Genomic DNA, 23408 nt, shown 5'->3' with positions numbered 1-23408 from the left:
TCTGACGGGGGCAGTCACGTGGACCGTGACAAGACGCCTGACACCGCACGGCTACACCGCGCGGCTGAGCACACAGAGCTGTCACCTGTAGCAATAAGAACGTCTGTAACCCTGTTCGGTATTAAGTTGAAATGGGCTTGGATGACAGATATAGCTACGTCATTCTACATCTACAGGGCTTGGACAAAAATATGGAAACACCGCGAGAAATACAGATGGTAGTCAAGCCTGCGGTTGCGCTGTTGTTTTTGACCACGAACAGCACCTTTGTAATGTCCTCAATACGTTGAAAGTGTCAATCGTGATCGAAACAGTGTTCTGTCTAGTTGTGAGTGCATTATGTTGGAGCTAGCTAAATTCGAACGTGGTTCGTTGGTGTTTAAAGAGGCACCGCATCGAAGATTTGTACCACTTACAGGGTAGACAGAAAAACGTCATCCGCCAACTCACATGGCGGACGAAAGGGGATATTAACTGATCGTGACAGACGGTCAGTGAAGAGAAGTGTGGTGAAAAATAAGAGGGCGACAACTTAAAAAGTCACTACAGAACTGAATATCGCACTTACGAACCCTGCCAGCACCGAAACAACACGAAGGGAGCTCCATAAGCGGAGAATTGCAGGATGAGCTGGAAATCCAAAACCACCACATTAGTGACGCAAATCCCCGTAACTGGAAAACGTGCTGCCGAAGCCGCAAATGGTTCAAATGGCTCTGAGCACTATGGGACTAACATCGGAGGTCATCAGTCCCCTAGAACTTAGAACTACTTAAACCTGACTAACCTAAAGATTTCACACACATCCATGCCCGAGGTAGGATTCCAACCTGCGACCGTAGCAGTCGCGCGGTTCCGGATTGAAGCGCCTAGAACTGCTCTGCCATCGCGGCCGGCTGCCGAAGCCACAAAACCTGGGCTGTGGAGCAATGTAATAATTTATTTGGTAGGACGAGTCTTGTATCACACTGTTTCAAACTCGAGGCTAAGTTTACGTTAAAAAAAAATGGTTCAAATGGCTCTGAGCACTATGGGACTTAACATCTGAGGTCATCAGTCCCCCAGAACTTAGAACTACTTGATCCTAACTAACCTAAGGACATCACACACATCTATGCCCGAGGCAGGATTCGAACCTGCAACCGTAGCGGTCGTGCGATTCCAGACTGAAGCGCCTAGAACCGCTCGGCCATAGCGGCGGGCGCCTAAGTTTACGTCCCAAGAGCGAAACACGACGGCGGTTCAATGACGACTTGGGCAGCCATATATTGGTATTCCGTGGGTCACATGGTTACTCTTCAAGGTCACATTACTGCCAAGGATGACGTGACCATTCTGGCTAGCCAGGACCATCAGATGGCACAACGTTTGTTCTCCAACAGTGATGATGTGTTCCCAGAGGACTTGTTCACATCGTCCAGAACGAGGCTGTATTGTCGTATCTCCCCTGGCCACCAGTCACCAGACCTCGGTCTTATTGAGCTTTTGTGGTCCTATTTGGAAAGAAGAGTGCGTAATCGCTATTCACTTCCATCGTCGTTTCCTAACTGCCACTGTATGCTGGTAGAATTGTGTAAAGCTCCCTTTAAATGCTCATAGGACATGTATTTACCCCTTCCGAGACGACTGGAAGCTGTTTTGGAAACCAAGAGTTTTCCTACTCACAGTTAGGCATGGTACGATGTTGTGTTCTTGGTATTTCCATATTTTTGTTCACCCGCTGTACGTCTACATACATACTCTGAAAGCCACCATACGGAGCATGGTGGAGAGCACCTTGTACCATTACTAGTCCTTTCCTTTCCTGTTCCACTCGCAAATGGAGTGAGGGAGAAACGACTACGAATATGCCTTCGCACTAGCATTAATCCCTTATCTTGTCTTCGCGGTCCTTACACGAAACGCACGTTGGCAGCAGTAGAAGCTTTCTGCAATCAACCGGAAATTCCGGTCCCCTAAATTTCCTCAAATTCAGGAAAAGAACGTCGTCTTCTCTCCAGGAAACCCATTTGAGCTTATGAAGCATCTCGGTAATACTCGAGTGCTGATTGAACTTGCCGGTAGCAGATCTAGTTAGCGCCTCTGAACTGCTTCAATGTCTTTCTTTAAAAAATGGCTCAAATGGCTCTGACGTCATCAGTCCCCTACACTTAGAACTACTTAAACCTAACTAACCTAAGGACATCACACACATCCATGGCCGAGGCAGTCTTCAAACCTGCGACCGTAGCAGCGGCGCGGTTCCGGACTGAAGCGCCTAGAACCGCTCGGCTACAGAGGCCGGGTCTTTCTTTAATCCTGCGCGATGAGGATGCTAAACACTATAGCAGTTCTAAAGAAGGGTTCGCACTAGTGTTCTATATGCGATCTCCTTTATAGACGAGCTATACTTTCCCAGAATTCTCTCAATAAAACGAAGTCTACCATACAGCTTTAACTCAGTACCAGAGTTCATCAATCGTAGCGGCGGGCAAGTGATAGCATGCCAATCTCTCGGCAAACAATGACTAGATGCTTTCATTTCTAGAGAGATCTGGAGAACGTGCTGGCCTGAGTAACAGCCAGTATGAGTATTAGAAGTAAGCCTTATAACTTCGATGGAGACATACAGTTCAGGCCGCTTTCACCAGTTCAGTACGTCGGGTCATACGCTTCGGGAAATCGCTGATTTAACGCTCACTGATTGCGAATTTATGGTAAAAGGCGATACAATCACGCACCATCTATAATCAAACAGGCCCAAATACCGAATATCGAGGCCCTGTAACGTCAGGCAGAGCGGCGTTCCAGAGAGAGAAGAGTTTCAATCAGCAGCCTCGGATAAACAGCAGCCTACATCAGGTACTATGTGAGTGAGCCTTAAATTTCATCAACCTTGCAGCCTAAGAGGGATTTGTACACTGAAGTGACAAAGTCATGGGATAGCGATATGCACACATACAGATGGCGGTAGTATCGCATACACAAGGTATATAAAAGGACAGTGTATTGGCGGAGCTGTGTGTTGTACTCATGTGATTCATGTGAAAGGATTTCCAACGTGATTATGACTACACGATGGGAATTAACAGACTGTGAATGTGGTATGACAGTTGGAGGTACATGCATGAGACATTCCATGTCGGAAATCTGAGATACACAGTGTCAAGAATGTGCCTCGAATACCAAATTTCAGGCGTTACCTCTCACCACGGAAAGCACAATGGCCGACAGCCTTCGCTTAGCGACCGAGAGTATGCGGCGTTTCAGTAGAGTTGTCAGTGCTAACATAAAAGCAACACTGTTGTGGATTGGCAAGACAGCCAACCCACTATGAGAGGAAGCCGAAAGGCACGCGTTTTAGCTCTCGCAGGCTGGCGTGAGGTCTGGAACAGGTCAAGGAAATGAGACTAACAAAAAAACGTACGTAGCTGCTGGAATACTTAACTTTAATCCATAATTGGTGAACATCGCTCTTGACGGTACATGTTTTACAGCATCAATAGTAACTGGTAATGGCGCTTTGCTAGGTCGTAGCAAATGACGTAGCTGATGGCTATGCTAACTATCGTCTCGGCAAGTGAGAGCGTATTTTGTCAGTGAACCATCGCTAGCAAAGTCGGCTGTACAACTGGGGCGAGTCCTAGGAAGTCTCTCTAGACCTGCCATGTGGCGGCGCTCGGTCTGCAATCACTGATAGTGGCGACACGCGGGTCCGACGTATACTAACGGACCGCGGCCGATTTAAAGGCTACCACCTAGCAAGTGCGGTGTCTGGCGGTGACCCCACAAACACTGCGTGAAAAAATCACAGGAATCAATGTGGGATGTACGACGAACTTATCCGTTAGGACAGTGCGGCGTAATTTGGCATTAATGGGCTAATGGAGCAGACGATCGACGCTAGTGCCTTTGCTAATAGCACGGCATCACCTGCAGCACCTTTCCTGCACTCATGACTGGAAAACAGTGGCCTGCTCAGATGAGTCCCGATTTCTGTTGGTAAGAGTTGATGGTTAGGTTCGAGCGTGGCGCAGACCCCACAAAGCCATGGATCCAAGTCACCAACAAGGCAATGTGGCTGGATAGCGGTGTGGGCTGTGTTTACATGGAATGGGTTAGATCCTGTGATCCAACTGAACCTTTGATTGACTGGAAATGGCTATTTTCGACTACTTGGAGACCATTTGCAGCCATAGACTTCATCTTCCCAAACAACGATACGTCATGTCACCAGGCCACACTTTTTCTTGATTGGCTTGAAGAACATTGTGGACAGTCCGAGGCGATGATCTGACCACCCAGATCATCCGACATGAATACCATCGTATGTTTATGAGCTATTATCGAGAGGTCAGTTCGTGCACCAGCAACGCTTTCGCAGTTATGGACAGCTATAGAGGCAGCATTGCTAATTATTTCTGCAGAGGACTTCCGATGACTTGTTGAGTCCATGCCACGTCGAGCTTCTGCATCATGCCGGGCAAAATTCGGTCCGAAACGATATTACGAGAAACCTTCGTCACCTCAGTGTAACTCTTGCCTATACGTACCTCGACTGTGGATATTGGTTTCCTTCTTATGTTTGTCTATTTCTATACAGGCCTGCATCTGTTTGTCACTTCCATTGTGAAATTCAGCTGAACCTAAGAGTAGACTAGAGAAACAGAATTTGGCAATTCCGTGATTCGCGGCCTGTAGTACCATGCGTTACTGTGTGAACCCAAATCCTAATAAAGTTACAGGCCATGGTAACTGATTGGAGAATCTAGTAAGCCTCACCTGAGTTTTACGCTTACTGAAGCTATAAACCAGAGTCTCATTTCCTTATCTTCACAATCTCTACCTGCTTAGCCTGACGTCAGAGTTATTCTGTACTGTCTCTAATCACAGAGACCTAAAAATTCTCAGCTTGACAAATCGCCGTCTCGCTCCTGCACGTAGCCGCTCGTGTGCCGCACACGGATGGCCCCAAATCACTCGTCACCTCTGATCTTAGAGTGAACTTCTAAGTAAGTATGTTACGACCCATGTCTCTTTACGACACCGAGCAGTATGCACTCTTGCATTACCTTGAAAGGTGCCGTCCGCAGTGGCCGAGTGGTTCTAGGCGCTTCTGTCTGGAACCGCGCGCCCGCTAGGTCGCAGGTTGGAATCCTGCCTCAGGCATGGATGTGTGTGATGTCCTTAGGTTAGTTAGGTTTAAGTAGTTCTAAGTTCTAGGGGACTGATGACCTCAGATGTTAAGTTCCATAGTGCTCAAAGCCATTTGAACATTTTTTGTTGAAAGGTGAACTCACGGATACCTAGAAGATAGGGCACAGCCACCGGCCTTAACCTGTCAGAGATTAAACGCCTGCTGTCCATATTAGCGGCTATGCGAACGAAAAGTGAAAGTGTTGTGTTATCAGTGGCACCCGGTATCACCGCTCCAGACCCTGCGACCTTATGACAATGACGAATGCAAGCTGGTAACGTTCGTCCTCCTTGGAGCCAGCACACACGGACGGCTCCATCATGGTATGGTATGCAGAACCATAACTTGTCTGAAAAACAGACATAGTGTGACTCCTGTTCCAGTGTTCAGCGTGCCCCTCCCTGCTGCTGCGTCATGGGAAGACGCAGTAATGGTCAAGTTGCTGGAAGCCCTCTTGACGGGTAGTCTCGAGAACTGTGAAAGATTTCGTACGAACAGTGCTTGTTCACTTGGCGTCTCTTGCCTTGATAGATCTGAAATTCTTACCACAGCAGCAGTGAAGTGTTTCACGTCATTTAGGTAACGAAAAACGGATTAAGTAAACCACAAAACCAAAAGATCTAGACGTGAAAACACTAGCTGACAAAAAAATGAAGCCCTCAGAAGGGAAGGTTGAGTGGGTATATGACGTTACTTACAAGGGAACCTCCCCATCGCACCCCCCTCAGATTTAGCTATAATTTGGCACAGTGGATAGGCCTTGAAATACTGAACACAGATCAGTCCAGAAAACAGGAAGAAGTTGTGTGGAACTATGAAAAAATAAGCAAAATATACAAACTGAGTAGTCCATGGGCAACATAGGCAACATAAAGGATGATTTGGGCACAGGAGCGCCGTGGTCCCGTGGTTAGCGTGAGCAGCTGCGGAGCGAGAGGTCCTTGGTTCAAGTCTACCCTCAAGCGAAAAGTATACTTACTTTATTTTTGCAAAGTTATGATCTGTCCGTTCGTTCATTGACGTCTCTATTCACTGTAATAAGTTTAGTGTCTGTGTTTTGCGACCGCACCGCAAAACCGTGCGATTAGTAGACGAAAGGACGTGCCACTCCAATGGGAACCGAAAACATTTGATCCAGGAAAACACGTCTGATATATTCTATACGATACTGGTGACGGCATGTGCATCACATGACAGGAATATGTTGTCGACCCACCTAACTTGCACACTTGGCGAATGGGTAAAAAGATTCTTCTACCTTGCCCGATTTAGGTTTTCTTGTGGATGTGATAATCACTCCCAAAAAAGTGATGAAAACATAAGAGTGTGTCACATAAACTGCAACAAATGAATGCAACAGTTTCACAGTCGCACAGTTTTCTCTGTGCTCTGTCAAAACATATGTTTTTAACGTTTTCAAATTTTTCCGTGTGTAGACCGTCAAATCCTACATATGTCCAAGCAAATCTGAACATTTCCTGGAATTTTAGAGAGCGAAATTGATTATGGGTGAGTGCCTGAACTCTGATAATTATCTGAAAATAAAAATTTAAACTTTTTACTGGAGTGAATACTTGAACCAAGGACCTTTTGTTCCGCAGCTGCTCACGCTAACCACGAGACCACGGCGCTCCTCTGCCCACATTATCCTTGATATTGCCTATGTTACCCATTGACTACTCAGTTTGTGTATTTTGCTTATTTTTTCATAGTTCCACACAACTTCTTCCTGTTTTCTTGATTGATCTGTGTTCAGTTTTTCAAGGCCTATCCACTGTGCCAAATTATAACTAAATCTGAGGGGGGTGCGATGGGGAGGTTCCCTTGTTAGGTGACTGGAAAACCGAGTCAGATTTATAAAGAACTTGAGTGAGTGAGCCCACTTATCAGGATGATGATGTACTCCTCTGGCCCGGGTGCATGCACTGATTCGGTTGAGAAGTTCGTTATAAATCAGTTCTCTCTTCTCCTGAGGCAAGCTGGCACAAAATTGTTGTAACTGATCCGTGGTATCCTGTATAATGTCACTGGCACAGAGTTCACATCCGATCTGGACCCAAGCATGTTCTATAAGGGACAGATCTGCGGATATTTCTTACAACAAGATTACCTCAACATAATGTAGGCAGTTCATAGCGGCACGTACCACGTGTAGACGAGTATTGTCCTGTTTAAAAATGGCACCCCAACACGGTAGCATAATAGAGTATGCAGACACAATAGCACCTTTCTTAGCAATCATGTACAACCGCTCACTTGACGAAAGGTCTGTTCCTAAAGACTGGAAAGTAGCACAGGTCACACCAATATTCAAGAAAGGAAATAGGAGTAACCCACTGAATTACAGACCCATATCACTGACCTCAATTTTCAGTAGGATTTTGGAGCATATACTGTACTCGAACATTATGAATCACCTTGAAGAAAAAGACTTATTGATACATAACCAACATAGATTCAGAAAATATCGTTCTTGTGCAACACAGCTAGCTCTTTATTCCCATGAAGTAATGAGTGCTGTAAACATGGGATCTCAGATTGATTCCATATTCCTAGATTTCCAGAACGCTTTTGATAGCGTTCCTCACAAGCGACTATTAATCAAATTGCGTCCATATGGAGTATCGTCTCAGTTGTGTGTCTGGATTCGTGGTTTCCTCTCAGAGAAGTCACAGTACGTAGTGATAGATGGTATATCATCGAGTAGAACAGACGTGATATCTGGCGTTCCGCAAGGTAGTGTCATAGGCCCTCTGCTGTTCCTGATTTATATAAATGATCTAGGTGGTAATCTGAGCAGCCCCCTTAGATTGTTTGTAGATGATGCTGTAATTTACCGTCCAGTAAAATCCTCAGATGATCAATTCCAATTACAAAATGATCTAGAGAGAATTTCTGTATGGTGCGAAATGTGGCAATTAGCACTAAACAAAGAAAAGTGCGAGGTCATCCACACGGGTACTAAAAGAAATCCGATAACTTTAGGGTATACGATAAATCGCACAAACCTAAGGGCTGTCAATTCGACTAAATACCTAGGAATTACAATTACGAGCAACTTAAATTGGAAAGACCACATAGATAATATTGTGGGAAAGGCGAAAAAAAGACTGCGCTTTGTTGGTAGAACACTTAGAAGATGCGACAAACCCACTAATGAGACAGCCTACATTACCCTTGTCCGTCCTCTGCTGGAATATTGCTGCGCGGTATGGGATCCTTACCAGGTAGGATTGGCGCAGGACATCGAAAAAGAGCAATGAAGGGCAGCTCGTTTCGTGTTATCACGCAATAGGGGTGAGAGTGTCACTGAAATGATACGCGAGTTGGGGTGGCAGATGACGCTGTAATTTACCGTCCAGTAAAATCCTCAGATGATCTGAAACAAAGACTGTTTTCTTTGCGGCAAGATCTATTGACGAGATTTCAATCACCAACTTTCTCTTCCGAATGCGTAAATATTCTGTTGACACCCACCTACGTAGGGAGAAATGATCATCATAATAAAATAAGAGAAATGAGAGCTCGAACGGAAAGATTTAGGTGGTCCTTTTTCTTAGGCGTCATTCGAGAGTGGAATGTTAGAGAAGTAGTATGAAAATCATCCCATGTAGGCTTTCACGGCCGGCGTCTTTATCAGTAAACACTTCCGGGCTAAGTTGCCGTGGTCGATCTGTAGAAATTCTTCTCCCTAACGTTTCGTTCTCAACTACGGAGAACATCTTCCGAGGTGAGTCGACGACTGGCTGCTAGGAGTTTTTTTTTTTTTTTACTTTATTGTTATTTTAAAGCCTGTACAACAGGCAGGCTGTCAGCAGCACACTACGCTGCTCTTCAGCCATAGAATATACAAGCAGAGAAAACAGGAGAAGACACATAAGTTACAGAATGTGGGCCAATAAAACAGGAGACACATAGAGACAAACACGGAGCCGTTCACACTCGTCGATAATCCACACTGCTAACTGATGAGACGACGCACAAACTCTGAAGATGACGATGGCACTGGTGAACGAGGGAGTGTGACGGGGAACACTGAACACTAAACACGACGGCACACACTAGACACTGATGGCGATGATCTCCGGCGCGCGAATGTTCACCATGCGTGTGCGAGTCCGGGGACCTGCCAAGAGAGGAGGAGGAGGAAGGGGAGTGGGAGAGGGAGAGGGGAGAGCAGAGATGCCACGGGCAGGGGAGAAGGGGGGGAGGGAGGAAGGGGGAGGGGAAGCCCGGGGGGAAGAGTGGTGGAGGGAGGGGATGGGGGAAAAGGAAAGAGAAGGGGAGGGAAGGGAAGAGAAGGGAGGGAGGGAGGGTGCCTAAAGGAAAGGACACTGGAAGTGGGTGGTGGGGCAGGGTCAAAGTTGATAGGAGGGGTAGATGGAGGGGAGGAGGACATCATCAGGGAGGGGGAGCTGGCGGAAGCCACCTTGGGAGAGAGTAAGGAGGGTGGAGAGATGGAGACCGGGCGGGACGTGGGAATACAGGCGCGGCAGTGGGCGGGGATGGGAGAGGATTGGGGAGACGAGCAGGTGAGGAGGATCGAGTTTACGGGAGGTGTACAGGATCCGTATCCTTTCAAGGAAAAGGAGGAGGTGGGGGAAGGGGATGAGATCATACAGGATCCGCGTGGGGGAGGGGAGACGGATGCGATAGGCGAGGCGGAGAGCATGGCGTTCAAGGATTTGGAGGGATTTATAAAAGGTAGGGGGGGGCGGAGATCCAGGCTGGATGGGCATAACAAAGGATAGGGCGGATGAGGGATTTATAGGTGTGGAGGATTGTGTAAGGGTCCAGACCCCACGTACGGCCGGAAAGGAGCTTGAGGAGACGGAGTCGGGAACGTGCCGTGGCTTGGATTGTATGGAGATGGGGAGTCCAGGAGAGGCGACGGTCGAGGGTGACGCCAAGGTACTTAAGGGTGGGAGTGAGGGCGATGGGACGGCCATAGACGGTGAGATAGAAATCAAGGAGGCGGAAGGAAGGGGTGGTTTTGCCTACAATGATCGCCTGGGTTTTCGAAGGATTGACCTTGAGCAACCACTGGTTACACCAAGCGGTGAATCGGTCAAGATGGGATTGGAGAAGGCGTTGGGAGCGTTGCAGGGTGGCTGCTAGGAGCTGGGGCTGCCGCTTATATGGAGATCGTAGAGGGCGCCACCACACGTCACGTGGCGTCGATAGCCAGAGATAGCCACACATCGACGCCACGTGACGTGTGGTGGCGCCCTCTACGATCTCCATATAAGCGGCAGCCCCAGCTCCTACCCACCATGACATCCCACATTTTCACCACATCATCTAAGAAGGTGAAGCGCACAAAGCGCTAGAACTTCGCCCCCAGCTGAGGATTCAGTCCTCGATCATGTGCGTCTGCGTCTGCGTCCTAGCAGCCAGTCGTCGACTCACCTCGGAAGATGTTCTCCGTAGTTGAGAACGAAACGTCAGAGAGAAGAATTTCTACAGATCGACCACGGCAACTTAGCCCGGAAGTGTTTACTGATAGTATGAAAATGGTTCGATGAACCCTCTGCGAGGCACTTAAGTGTGAATTGCAGAGTAACCATGTAGATGTAGATGTAGATGTAGATGGGTAACACGCGAGGATGTAGTATGCCAATGACGTGCCGTTGCTCCGCCAGAGTTCCCTCAGTCACCACTAGCCATGACCTGAAGCCATACGCGATCGTCCCTCGCACCCTGACGTTAGGAGTCACACCTCTGTGCCTCTCCATAGAAAGAAAGGGAACTCTTCTCTGGTCGCTGCCATACTCGCCGACGATGGTCATCCGGAGTAGTGCAGGATGGCGATTCATCGCTGAAAACAATGCGCTGCCACTCATCAGCAGTCCATGCTTTCCAGTCACCACTACAAACACAGCCGTTTTGTTAACGGCAGCATACGCACGGGACGGTAATTCCCTAGTGCGGCTGCTGCTAATATCCGACCTATTGTGTGGGATGACACAGATGTCGCAGGGAGTCCATTACTTGTTCTCGGATGGAAGGAGCAGATATGCCTGCTCTCACGTTCCGATGCAGCCCAACACCCAGCCACTATCACATATGAAAGCACCAAAAATCTGGATATTGCACGATACGATATGCCCTCACATTGGAGGTATACACTGAAGAGGGAGAGAAACTGGTACAACTGCTTAATATCGTGTAGGGCCCCCGCGAGCACGCAGAAGTGCCGCAACACGACGTGCATAGACTCTGCTAACGTCTGAAGTTGTACTGCAGGGAATTAACCCCATGAATCCTACAGGGCCGACCGAGGTGGCCGAGCCCGCATCTCGTGGTCGTGCGGTAGCGTTCTCGCTTCCCACGCCCGGGTTCCCGGGTTCGATTCCCGGCGGGGTCAGGGATTTTCTCTGCCTCGTGATGGCTGGGTTTTGTGTGCTGTCCTTAGGTTAGTTAGGTTTAAGTAGTTCTAAGTTCTAGGGGACTTATGACCACAGCAGTTGAGTCCCATAGTGCTCGGAGCCATTTGAACCATTTTTGAACCGAGGTGGCCGAGCGGTTCTAGGCGCTTCAGTCCGGAACCGCGCGACTGCTACGGTCGCAGTTTCGAATCCTGCCTCGGGCATGGATGTGTGTGAAGTCCTTAGGTTAGTTAGGTTTAAATAGTTCTAAGTTCTGTCCGCAGCTGGTGGTCGTGCGGTAGCGTTCTCGCTTCCCACGCCCGGGTTCGATTCCCGGCGGGGTCAGGGGTTTTCTCTGCCTCGTGATGACTGGGTGTTGTGTGCTGTCCTTAGGTTAGTTAGGTTTAAGTAGTTCTGAGTTCTAGGGGACTGATGACCTTAGAGGTTAAGTCCCATAGTACTCAGAGCCATTTGAAGCATTTTTTGAATCCTGCAGGGCTGTCCATAAATCCGTAATTGTAAGAGGGGATTGAGATCTCTTCTGAACAGCAGGTTGCAAGGCATCCCAGACATGCTCAGTAATGTTCATGTCTGGGGCGTTTGGTGGCCAGCGGAAGTTTTAAACTGAGAACAGTGTTACTGGATCCAATCTGTGGCAATTCTGGACGTGTGGGGTGTGGAATTGCCCAAGTTCGTCGGAATGCACAATGGATATAAACAGGTGCAGGTGATCAGACAGGCTGCTTACGTACGTGTCACTTCTCAGAGTCGTATCTAGACGCATCAGGGGTCCCATATCACTCATACTGCTCATGCACCACACCATTACAGAGCCTCCACCATCTCGAACAGTCCCCTGCTGACATGCGGGGTCCATCAATTCATGAGGTTGTCTACATACCCGTCCACGGCCATCCACTCGATACAATTTGAAAAGAGACTCGTCCGAGCATGCAACCTGTCATGAACAGTCTAATGTCGGTCTTGAAGGGCCCAGGCGAGGCGTAAAGCTTCGTGTCGTGCAGTCGTCAAGGGTACACGAGTGGGCCTACGGCTCCGAAAGCCCATATCGATGATGTTTCGTTGAATGGTTCGCACGCTGACACTTGTTGATGGCCCAGCATTGAAATCTGCAGCAATTTGCGGAAGGGTTGCACTTCTGTCACGCTGAACGATTGTCTTCCGTCGTCGTTGGTCCCGTTCTTGCGGGATCTTTTTCCGGCTACAGCGATGTCGGAGATTTGATGTTTTACCAGATTCCTGATATTTACGGTACACTCGTGAAATGGTTTGTACGGGAAAATCATCCCCACTTCATCGCTACCTCGGAGATTTTGTGTCCCATCGCTCGTGCGCCGAGTATAACACCACGTTCAAACTCACTTGGATCTTGATAACCTGCCATTTAGCAATAGTAAACGACTTAACAAGTACTCTAGACAGTTGTTGTTTTATATAGGCGTTGCAGACCGCAGCGCCGCTTTCTGCCCGTTTATATATCTCTATATTTGAATACGCATGCGTATACAAATTTCTTTGGCGCTTCAGTGTACAATAAGGCTCCTCTGAAACTTTCTCAGGTGCTGATAACGCTGTCTCATACGAGTATGCGGCCTCTCCGTGTCTTTCATTGTGTTCACTCAGTGTCTGATGCCGTTCACGCCTCTTGTATAGCGCACCTGGCTTGGTAAGAAAGTTAAACACGAACCAAAAAGACTAATGAACTCTGGCGGCCGTGCTACGTGTTACAGAGAATTGCAACTCTAATCTTGCACATACCCACCAATGGTGTGTTTGGGTACAAAGTTACAATGACATCCGACCTTGTCTTCTGGTTGCTTCAGTTTTTATGTCAGGCAGTGTATATGCCGACATTTCGTGAGTGTAGTGGAAGTGAGCCCTCTAACCCATGATTAGGTGAGAGCAAATGCAGATTTTGTGCTGGAGAGCCAGATAACTAGTGAATCCACTAAATACTCACATGTCTTAACTATAAAAGACGAAACACATCTGGAAGGTAAATAAATGATCAGAGAAGTTTCGGGACTGCAACTGGTCTTACATTGCTACACTCTACAATATTTCGACTTGGCACCTGCCAGTCATCTTCAGGTGAGTCTTCGAAGACTGACGCAGACTTCCCCCGTCCCACAAATTATTAGCATTCTGCGATCGTTGTGACAGACTGATCACATTACTCGGCGTGCAGTGTCCTCGCATGTGAAACTGCGGAACTCAGCTGTCCTCAGGTCTGCCGCTAACCGTGGCCATTAGTGTACTCTGTCGTCTTCGTTCGAAGCAAATTGTGGAATGATGGAGTTACACGCATTATCCAACCGGTAACCGCTATCGCATTTCCCGCCATGCGTGTTTCCACTGATTCTTTAATAAGGGCTCCCTAAAAGATGTATCTGTGGCCAAAATTATTGTTTTATCGTACTCCTTTGAATGTCCGGTGAGGAAACTATGTTCACCAATACCAGCCTGGGTTGGCTGCAAAAGGCGAGTGTAGCTTTGATGTTCAGTGCAGCGTTCTTCCATGGTACGCGTGTTGTACTCTTTGTAAGCCGATCCACATTGACAAGTTGTTTGTCAATTCCAGCCTTCATTGATCCCAGAAGTTCTGCAATCTTACACAGTGTTTAGAAAACCACTTTAAACCGAAATTACCGGAGTATTCTGGCTATTTTGAACGAAATATTGCCAGCAAATGGAAGAAAAGCTGGGGATATTGCCGGCGTGCCCTCCTCTCTATCCACTTTCTGGTTTTTGTCTTTAACTCTAAGCGCTCTGTTTATCTTCTAGGTAAAACATTCATTTTCCCTGATCACTGTCTTTATATGAGTGAGCTCTTTAGGCAAATAATATGAATCTGAAACTGTGTGACGTACGTGTACTGGTGTTTTGAGCACACCCGTATTTCGCGATGGGTGATGACAACTCGACAATTATAAATGCAAGGGAGACACCTTTCTTCCGCCTAACCAAAACGTCTAGGACAGGGAGACAACTTTCTTCTTATATTTCCTGGGTTGTTAGGCACTGTCATATTTCCTCTAAAATAATCGATGTATCGACCCATTGTCCGCCCCTGGTAGCCGAGTGGTCCGTGCGACGGATTGTCATGCCTAACAGCCCGGGTTCGATTCCCGACTGGGTCGGAGATTTTCTCCGCTCAGGGACTGGGTGTTGTGTTGTCCTTATCATCATCATTTCATCCCCGTCGACACGCAAGTCGCCGAAGTGGCGTCAACTCGAAAGACTTGCACCAGGCGAACGGTCTACCCGCCGGAAGGCCCTAGCCACATGGCATTTATTTTATCGACCCATTTGCTAGGATCTTCTTCACGATGTTTCGGCGTCCACTATTGCTAGAACACAGCACTGTTCTAGCAAGCACTTCATTGTCCGCCCCCGGTAGCTGAGTGGTAAGCGCGACAGAATGTCAATCCTAAGGGCCTGATCATCATCATTTCATCCCCATCGACGCGAAAGTCGCCGACGTGGCGTCACATCGAAAGACTTGCACCCGGCGAACGGTCTACCCGACGGGAGGCCCTAGTCACACGACATCTGTTTAGCACTCCATTAATTTATCTTCTCCTCGAGGCAACACTATGAAAGTCTGTATACCTCGGAAATACATCTGGTTTAAGATAAATAAATATTATACTGCTGCAAGAAAAAGGCATATGAAGTTATAAAACGAATACCCAGATGCTTGTATGAGACGTCTCCTTCCAGTTGTGACTCATTGATAATTTAATTATAGAATACTATAAGGGGCGATCAACAAGTTTCTGTTTGAGGGCATCGCTGCAGGGTATATCCAACGTAGCGCGACACCGTTGCGGGTATATAAGCACCGACAAGTGGGCAAGAAATAAGTGTGGCATTTATGTCTTTCCGACATGCATGCAGTGAATACATAAACGTGAACTGTGGGGACGTTACTATCAAATGCGCCCAAACAGGAGCAGTGTGCTGTTATTCTTTTCTCGGCTTCCAAAGAACTAACACCGATAGACAGCCATCAGAGAATCAAGAAGATGTATGGGGCAGCATGTCTGTCGAAACCCACCGTTGTGGAACTGTGCGCTAAGTTACGTGCTGGTCACGATTCGACACAAGACGCCGTTGGATCTAGGAGGTAGAAGTTGCGCCAACTCAAGTGAGAGATGTATCACAATGGCACTGTGTGCACATGTGGAAGAGAAGCAGGGGATAAAAAAGAAACGTACCTGGGTGAAGCCGTGGGTTTTACGACGACACGATAAAAGCATTCAACAAAACTTGTTACGTGAGCTTATAGTGGGGGACATCAAGTCGTACATCAGTTACTTAAGAATGGATGAGCATACATTTCAGTATGTGCTCAGTGAAGTGTATCCTCATATCACAAAGCACAATACTCACTTAAGAACTGCTATATCTCCAGAAGTCAGGCTCACTGTAACACTCCGATTCCTTGCTACAGAAGAGAGTTAGGTTAGGTTAGGTTAGGTTAGGATAGGTCTCCAATCTTCTTAATCTATTTTTGTATTTTGGGTGCCTCATGTTGAAGAGCGCCTCATCAGCTTCATACATCTCTATTAATTTTGTAGTTGTCGGTTCACACCAATTGTATTTACCGGCAATGTTTATAAAAACACTACAAATGACAGAACGCCGCAGCGATGCTAGCGCTCCACGTGGTAACATTTCACATTGCAGTGAACAGAAGACAAGCAACTTCTTTGATCAAATATACAGCGAGGCCCTATATTTCATCAAATTTATTTGTCTACAGACGAGATTTGACAAAATTTCCTATTACATTAAATTTCTTTGACAAAGATATTTGACAAAGAAATTTGACAGTGTAATACTGGCCTTATGGAAAAATAAGATGATTGCCTCAGTGCTCAGGGCGATTTTGCCTGTCTGGCATACCGATTCTAGACTGTACGGCCTTCGAGCGGAAACTTTTTAATTGCCCCTTATACGTTGCTGTGATTTGTGACGTGGAAAACTGAACATTTGGTAACGTATGGTGCGGCAGTGCGAGGCGGGTGCGCGACCAGGTGACGCACGCAGAGCAGCGCACGCCGAATGACTTTCTGCGGCGGGCCGTGGCGGCCGCCTGCGTGGGTCGGCGCCTGCTGCCGGCGCCGGAGCAGCGTGCTGAGGCAGAGCAGCTGGCCGGCCGCCTGCTGGCGCGCATGCAGGCGTGCTCCTGCAACGCCTACCAGCTCTCCGAGCAGCTGCTCGCCTCGCCTCACGACAAGGTAGGTACACACACACATATCATCTGCTATACGCACCATATGCCCCTTCCACATCCTGGGCGTGCAGGTTACCCGCTTAGCGGAGGCCAGAGTGAGACGGCCTGAACCAGTGCGAAGAACATCGCCATTTAATCTAATGGGGCAGCTGGCAGCCGGGTGGGTGCGCCGACCGCAGCGGACACGCACTGCCAGCCTAGCCTGAACGAACGGAATATCGTTTGCTCGCTGCGGCAGTGCAGGTTGTCCGACGTGCTCCACTGACAAAACTAGAGTGCGCGCATGTCAGCTACTCAGCAATCTTTCTCAAACGACTTTACAGAAACGATTCGGTAAAAAAAAGGTTATTTCGTCGTTGTAGAGTTATGTATGAAATTCGAAGAGAACTGCTTATCTTTATGGTCATTGCTATTGTGATACTTTGAATTCCAATAACCTATGGCACAAAATTCGAACAGTTCACTATGAAAAATATGGGTCGTTATAAGTCTGTGTTTGGTGCATAATAGGCCATACACTGCTGTGTATGAAAATAACTGACACTGAATTTTTCTTTAGAGCTAGGAGGCTCCTACGGTGTGGCCGAGGGGTTCTGGGCGCTTCAGTCTGGAACCGCGCGACCGCTGCGGTCGCAGGTTCGAATCCTGCCTCGGGCATGGATGTGTGTGATGTCCTTAGCTTAGTTGGGTTTAAGTAGTTCTAAGTTCTAGGGGACTGTTGACCTCAGATGTTAAGTCCCATAGTGCTCAGAGCCATTTGAACCATTTAGGAGGCTCCTATCTTGAGAAAGTGGGCTTTGTGTAGTTTTTTTTCCACTTGCATGTGCTAGCAATACAGTGATAGTGAATTATTCATATCATCTATCATATTTTATAAACAGTTCAAGATGTGGAAACAAGATTTTAACAAATGACAATACACAAAAGAAGAGTATTTTGGCGTGCCCCTAATATATGAAACTGTTGTGTATATTACAATAGAAAGCTATCAACAGCGTGTGGGTGGGCAATGATGTAAGTGAAGAGGCTACACAATTATTTTTATACTGCCAATGAGCTATTTCCCCCTCAGGAGACACCGCCTTAACGAAACACTGTCCATGTGGACGAGGGGGCCTATGCGATCCAATGAAGTGGAGGGCTATACCGGTGGTGGTCTAACTACCAGCAGGGCCTCCCAAGCCGGACAGGTCTCCATGGAGGATCCAGACGAAGTGTGTCTCACAACGTCCAGTCTAGTGTCCTATCCTATCCTATCCTATTCTCTCCCTTCCTTTCCTTTTACTCTCTGTGATTGTGTGGCAGCAGGTACAGTCCCCTAATGTGGACAGCGGAAGATCCTTAGAAACCAGGACAGTGGTGATGCACATAGGCCTTGCTGCAAAGGGATGGATAGCGTTCTGTAGTCGCGGTGAAGACAAGCTATTTGAGGGGTAAGGCCCTGAAATAAAACCTTGGCAGGTGTCCAGGCCATGACGTGGCAGCCACACCAGGGCACTCGGGGACTGTGGGCTGATAATCCGCACCACCAAATAACACATGTCACAGAAACTAAAAAGACAAACAGCTGGATGGATCTTAAGGATATGACCTTTGGCCTGAAAAGAAAAACCCGTATTGGATTCTGAAATGTAAGGACGTTGAGAGAGGCAGGAAGGCTAAAACAGGTTGAAAAAGAGATGGTGAACTACCGTCTAGATATATTGGGACTAAGCAGAATAAGGTGGCCAGAATCTGGGGAATTCCAAACACAAAATGGTGGAGTGCTGCTGTATGCGAGTCAAGACAGGAGAGGACGCGATGCATAGGAATGGTGTAGGGATCTTACTACCTAAAAGCAGCAAGAAGAGCTTGCAGGAGTGGAAAACAGTCTCGGAACGGATAGTAACAGCACGATTTAAAACAAATGTGCGATATGTCACTGAAATTCAATGCGATACACCTACTGAAACCGATGAAGGAGAATTAAAAGATGCATATTATACAGAGCTTAACGGAGTCCTTAGACAAACAAATTCTAGGGACATACAAATTTTAATGGGTGACTTGAACGCAAAAGTTAGTTCAGAAAATGAAAGGCTTGAACATATCATGGGTGTACATGGCACGGAGATAAGAAATGTAAATGGTGAACTGTTGATAGATACGTATGCTGAACATGACGTAGTCATTGGAGGCACATTGTTTCCACATCGTAACTGCCATAAGATAACGTAGGTTTTTCCATAGCCATAAGATGCAAGTTTCTACACTCTCTGTTAGATGTCAGAAATAGAAGAGGAGCAGACGTTGGAAGTGATCACCACCTAGTTTTGGCGGAATTCAGACTGAAGATAGTGGCAAATAGAACCAATCATAGGAGCAAGAAAATATATGTGGCAAGGTTAAAAGATCAACAGAGCAAAGAAACATTTTCCCTTGAACTATAAAACAGATTCCAGGTCCTCTCTGAAGGAAAGTTTATGGAAGAAGGAATTGAAATAGGTTGGCAAACAATCAAAGACAGTTATTTAGATGTGAGAGGAAAAATCTTAGGATTTAAGGCACATCAAAGGAAGGAATGGATCTCCGATGCTACATGGAATGAAATCAGCCACCGGAAAGAACTAAAACTTAAGTTAAATCTTTGTAAGACAAGAGCGCAGAAGAGCGAAGCGCATAAAGAATGCACGGAGGCGAACAAAAAAGTGAAAATATGGCTACGTCGAGATAAAACGAAATGGATGGATGAGGAAGCAAAGTTAGCAGAAGAGGCAGCAAGACAAGGAAATATGAAAGAGCTCTACAATATAACCAAACGGTTGTCAATGAAGAACTTCAGACGTGAAGGACCAGTTAAGAACAAGGATGGAATGATGCTTTACAACTCAACAGACACAGCTAAAGAGATGGTAGGAGCACTTCAAGGAACTGTTAAATTGTGAAGACAACTAAGAGGAACAAGTAAGAGATGTTCCAGAGGAAGTCGAAGAAGATCAAGATGTAAATCTGCAGTGCCCCACAATGGACGAAATTAGGATTGCTTTAAAAACCCTAAAGAATGCAAAGGCTCCAGGCCTAGACAACATAACACCGGAGCTCTTAAAAGACGATATTGAAAGTACTGTTAAAATGCTCCATCCCTTTTTGGAGCATATTTGGCTTGAAGAGAAATCTCCAAAGGAGTGGAAAAATGGTTTGGTAGTAAAGCCCCCAAAAAAAAACGGAAATTTGTCAGTCTGTAACAACTGGCGTGGTATTACATTGTTTTCAGTGCCCAGTAAGGTCCTCACCAGAGTTATTTTAAATGGAATTAAAGAGTCTCTTGAAAATCGTCTGCGTAAAGAACAGGCCGATTTTATGGCACAACGCAGTTGTGTTGGTCTTATTGACACTCTTAAGATTATTTTAGAACAAAGCAAAGAATTCCAAGCAACCATTCATTGATTTTCAAAAGGCCTTCGATTCCGTGAAATATAAAGTGCTCTGGCAGGTGTTGCGGAAGTATAATATACCACAGAAGATCTTAAACATCATAAAAGATCTATATGATGGCTACAAATGTAGCTTACTCCACAAGGGAAACACGACAGAGCCCATAAAAGTTACAACTGGAGTCTGGCAGGGTTGCATTTTATCACCAACACTTTTTCTACTTGTTGTAGACTCAGTTATGAGGAGAGTCACAGAAGGCAGGAGACGAGGAATCCAATGGGGGATCCATGAACCTCTGGAGGATTAGGATTTTGCAGACGATCTAGTTTTATTAGATCAAAGGCTAACTTATATGCAAGCTAAATTAAACTTGCTGAAAGAAGGAGCAGAGACTGTTGGCCTCAATACAAATATAGGCAAAACAAAGGAAATGAGAGTAAATTCAGAGGACATGGAGGTGCCACTGTTAATAGAGGAGCAGCGGGTGGAGACTGTCAACTCATTTCTGTATCTGAGTAGTATAGTGACGGAAGATGATGGAGCTGGAGATGACGTGAAAAACGGTATTGAAAAGGCAAATGCTGCCTTCATACAATTGTATCCAATATGGAAAAATAGAAATATCAGGTACAAAACAAAAATCCGTATTTTTAATACAAATGTGAAGGCTGTCCTTCTGTACGCCAGTGAAAGCTGGAAAATGGATAAAAAGATAACATCCCCGTTACAAAGCTGCACAAATAAATGTCTCTGACACATCAGGAATATCTAGTGGCCAGAAAAAATATGTAATGAGGAGTTCTGGCGAATAACAAACCAGATACCTGTAGAAGACCAGATTCGAGAGACAAAGTGGGGGCGATCGGGGCACACATTGAGAAAACCAGATGGAGCTATCGAGAAAAAAGCATTGGAATGGAATCCCCAGGGAACAAGGAAGAGAGGAAGACCTAGGTACACATGGAAGAGGACAGTGGAAGGGGAAGCAAAAAGAGTTGGCAAGTTGTGGGCAGAATTGAGGCATATGGCCAAAGACAGAGACGGTTGGAGAGTTCTCCTGGATGCCCTATGCCCCCAAAGGGGCAAAGGGAATTAAGTAAGTCAATGACCTATTTCGTAAGCTATTGACTTGTCTTGACGTCAGATGCTTGTTTAATAATAGACTATGATTTAGAATTTTGTTGCATTTTCAGCTGCCTTAGTATGTTAGTGAAATTAAGTTGTGTAAACTCCGTTATGTTTTGGCAAAAGAAGTAAAAATTTATCATGGTAACAAGAGAAATGTCTTACTCAGCATGACTCCCCTCTGAAAAATAAGGATAACAAGTCAGGGGACAATAAGTTCTCACTCTTGTTGCAATTGCAGATAATCCTGTACTCCAGTGTATTTTTCGTAATGAACAGCTGGAACGGAAACTTATCAAAGGATTTTCTTTCTACACCTCAACAACCAGTAAAATATGAAAAAAATTCACAGCAAGTAGTATAACAGTATTTTGTTTCTTTCTGAACTTTTTCATTTCAAATATCTTATAATTCGTCAAAGACATTGATAATATGCTTTCATCTGGACAAGTAGTCAGCTGTATTTTGCAGGTTGTCAGAGTGTTCACAGCTTTAAATCTATCAAACAGTTATGTTGTCTGAATGAGAATTACTATTCTGGAACTAAATAGCTACATCGTTCTGTCTGAAAACACGACAGAGTTGATACATGTATCACTATGGATAATAGGATTGTGAAAACGTGCTTCTTATTTGTGTGTGTGTGTGTGTGTGTGTGTGTGTGTGTGTGTGTGTGTGTGTGAGGTGAGTAGTCACAAGTGGCTTACAATATATATACCGGTTGGTTATAATTAAACTTTCCCTATTTAACACTTGATAACACGGAAACAAATTACTGTACGAGTACCAAACTTGGTAGCATTAATGTCAAGGACATGGGGAAGAGAAATAGTACAGAATCAGTCCAGTTGAAACACTTGTAATGTGCTAGCTACGGTACAGCATACCCATTACATACCGGTATCATTACCACTACAAAAGGAGCTCAATATGGCGTCAGTGTCCAGAAGAGTGCGAAAGCGCGGAATTGCATTCTACACAGCAGAACGAAACATGTGCGTAGGTATGCTGGCTGCCTCCCTTGATATGCTGCGCTTCAGATCAACACGTGTGTGAATGTTCCCCTTGTAAATCCTGTCCTTCAGGCAGTCCCAAAACCAGAAATCACAGAGAGTAAGCTCAGATGACCGTGCCGGCCAAGCATTTGGGAACGATCGGCTTATAATTCGATCGTTTTCAAATGTGTTTCGGAGAAGCAGGTGAACTTCACGAGCGACTTAAGGTCGGGCTCCATCTTGCATGAAAACTGTAGGGCGGGTATGACATGTTGGCGAAGCATATTGCAGTAACGCTGGCCAGTCACACTGCACGTCTTTGGTCCGTAAGCGCCAGCCTGTTCAAAAAAGAATGGGCCAATGACGAACGTAACCGCGAAGCCACACCATACGGTGACGTGTTCACCATACAGAGGAACTTCACGCACAAGAAAGGAAGAATGAATTGATTGTTGGTGTTAATAACGATCATCCTCCTTTACCTCCTCTGCATTACTGCAGGTGGTGTGTCACTGAGTACATTTGTTCTGTGCATGCAATACACGTGAGGCGCCTAGTTGTTTCCGCTGCACTGTGTGGAATACAAAGGTTCTGTTGTAGTTCACTAACCTGCTGTCTTCAAGTTGATGTCCTCAGCGCAGAAAACAGCACGCAGTTCGTAGTTTCTGTATCTTGAGGCTGAAACTGACTATTAGCGAGGTTCTGTTCTGAAATAATGTATCACTTCTTTGGGATGCCACTCGCGTATTTTAATATAGCCACACGAGAAGACTACATGATCTTAATACAACACCTTCCGATACAGCAAAGTACATGATCAAACACAATGTTTACGAAAATGTATCTTTACACTATTTGTGGCACGTGTCTGTGCCTCATGACTACCGGAGTGAATCTTTTAATACTGAATACTGGCAAACACATCCTGCCACAGACAACATTGCTGTACATCTCGACTGCCTAATCCAGAGTGACGAACAGGAACTTAAATAAAAATTGGAAACACACCCTACGACAGACAACATGTCTGTTCTTCTCGACTGCCTAGTCCAGAATGACGAACAGCC

The 23408-nt window shown here is 46.2% G+C and overlaps 1 protein-coding gene across 1 annotated transcript in view; it reads left to right on the top strand.

The window, feature by feature from the left end:
• Positions 1-23408, top strand: part of LOC124555065 (SET and MYND domain-containing protein 4-like) — a 201540-nt gene that overhangs the window by 158109 nt on the left and 20023 nt on the right. Inside the window, exon 7 of the mRNA XM_047128851.1 lies at positions 16586-16811. Within this exon, the coding sequence (XP_046984807.1) occupies positions 16586-16811 (226 nt within the window). The remainder of the gene's footprint in view (positions 1-16585; positions 16812-23408) is intronic.

Source organism: Schistocerca americana, chromosome X (assembly GCF_021461395.2).
Source record: "Schistocerca americana isolate TAMUIC-IGC-003095 chromosome X, iqSchAmer2.1, whole genome shotgun sequence".
NCBI lineage: Eukaryota > Metazoa > Arthropoda > Insecta > Orthoptera > Acrididae > Schistocerca > Schistocerca americana.
This window is presented reverse-complemented; position numbering and strand designations above follow the sequence as displayed.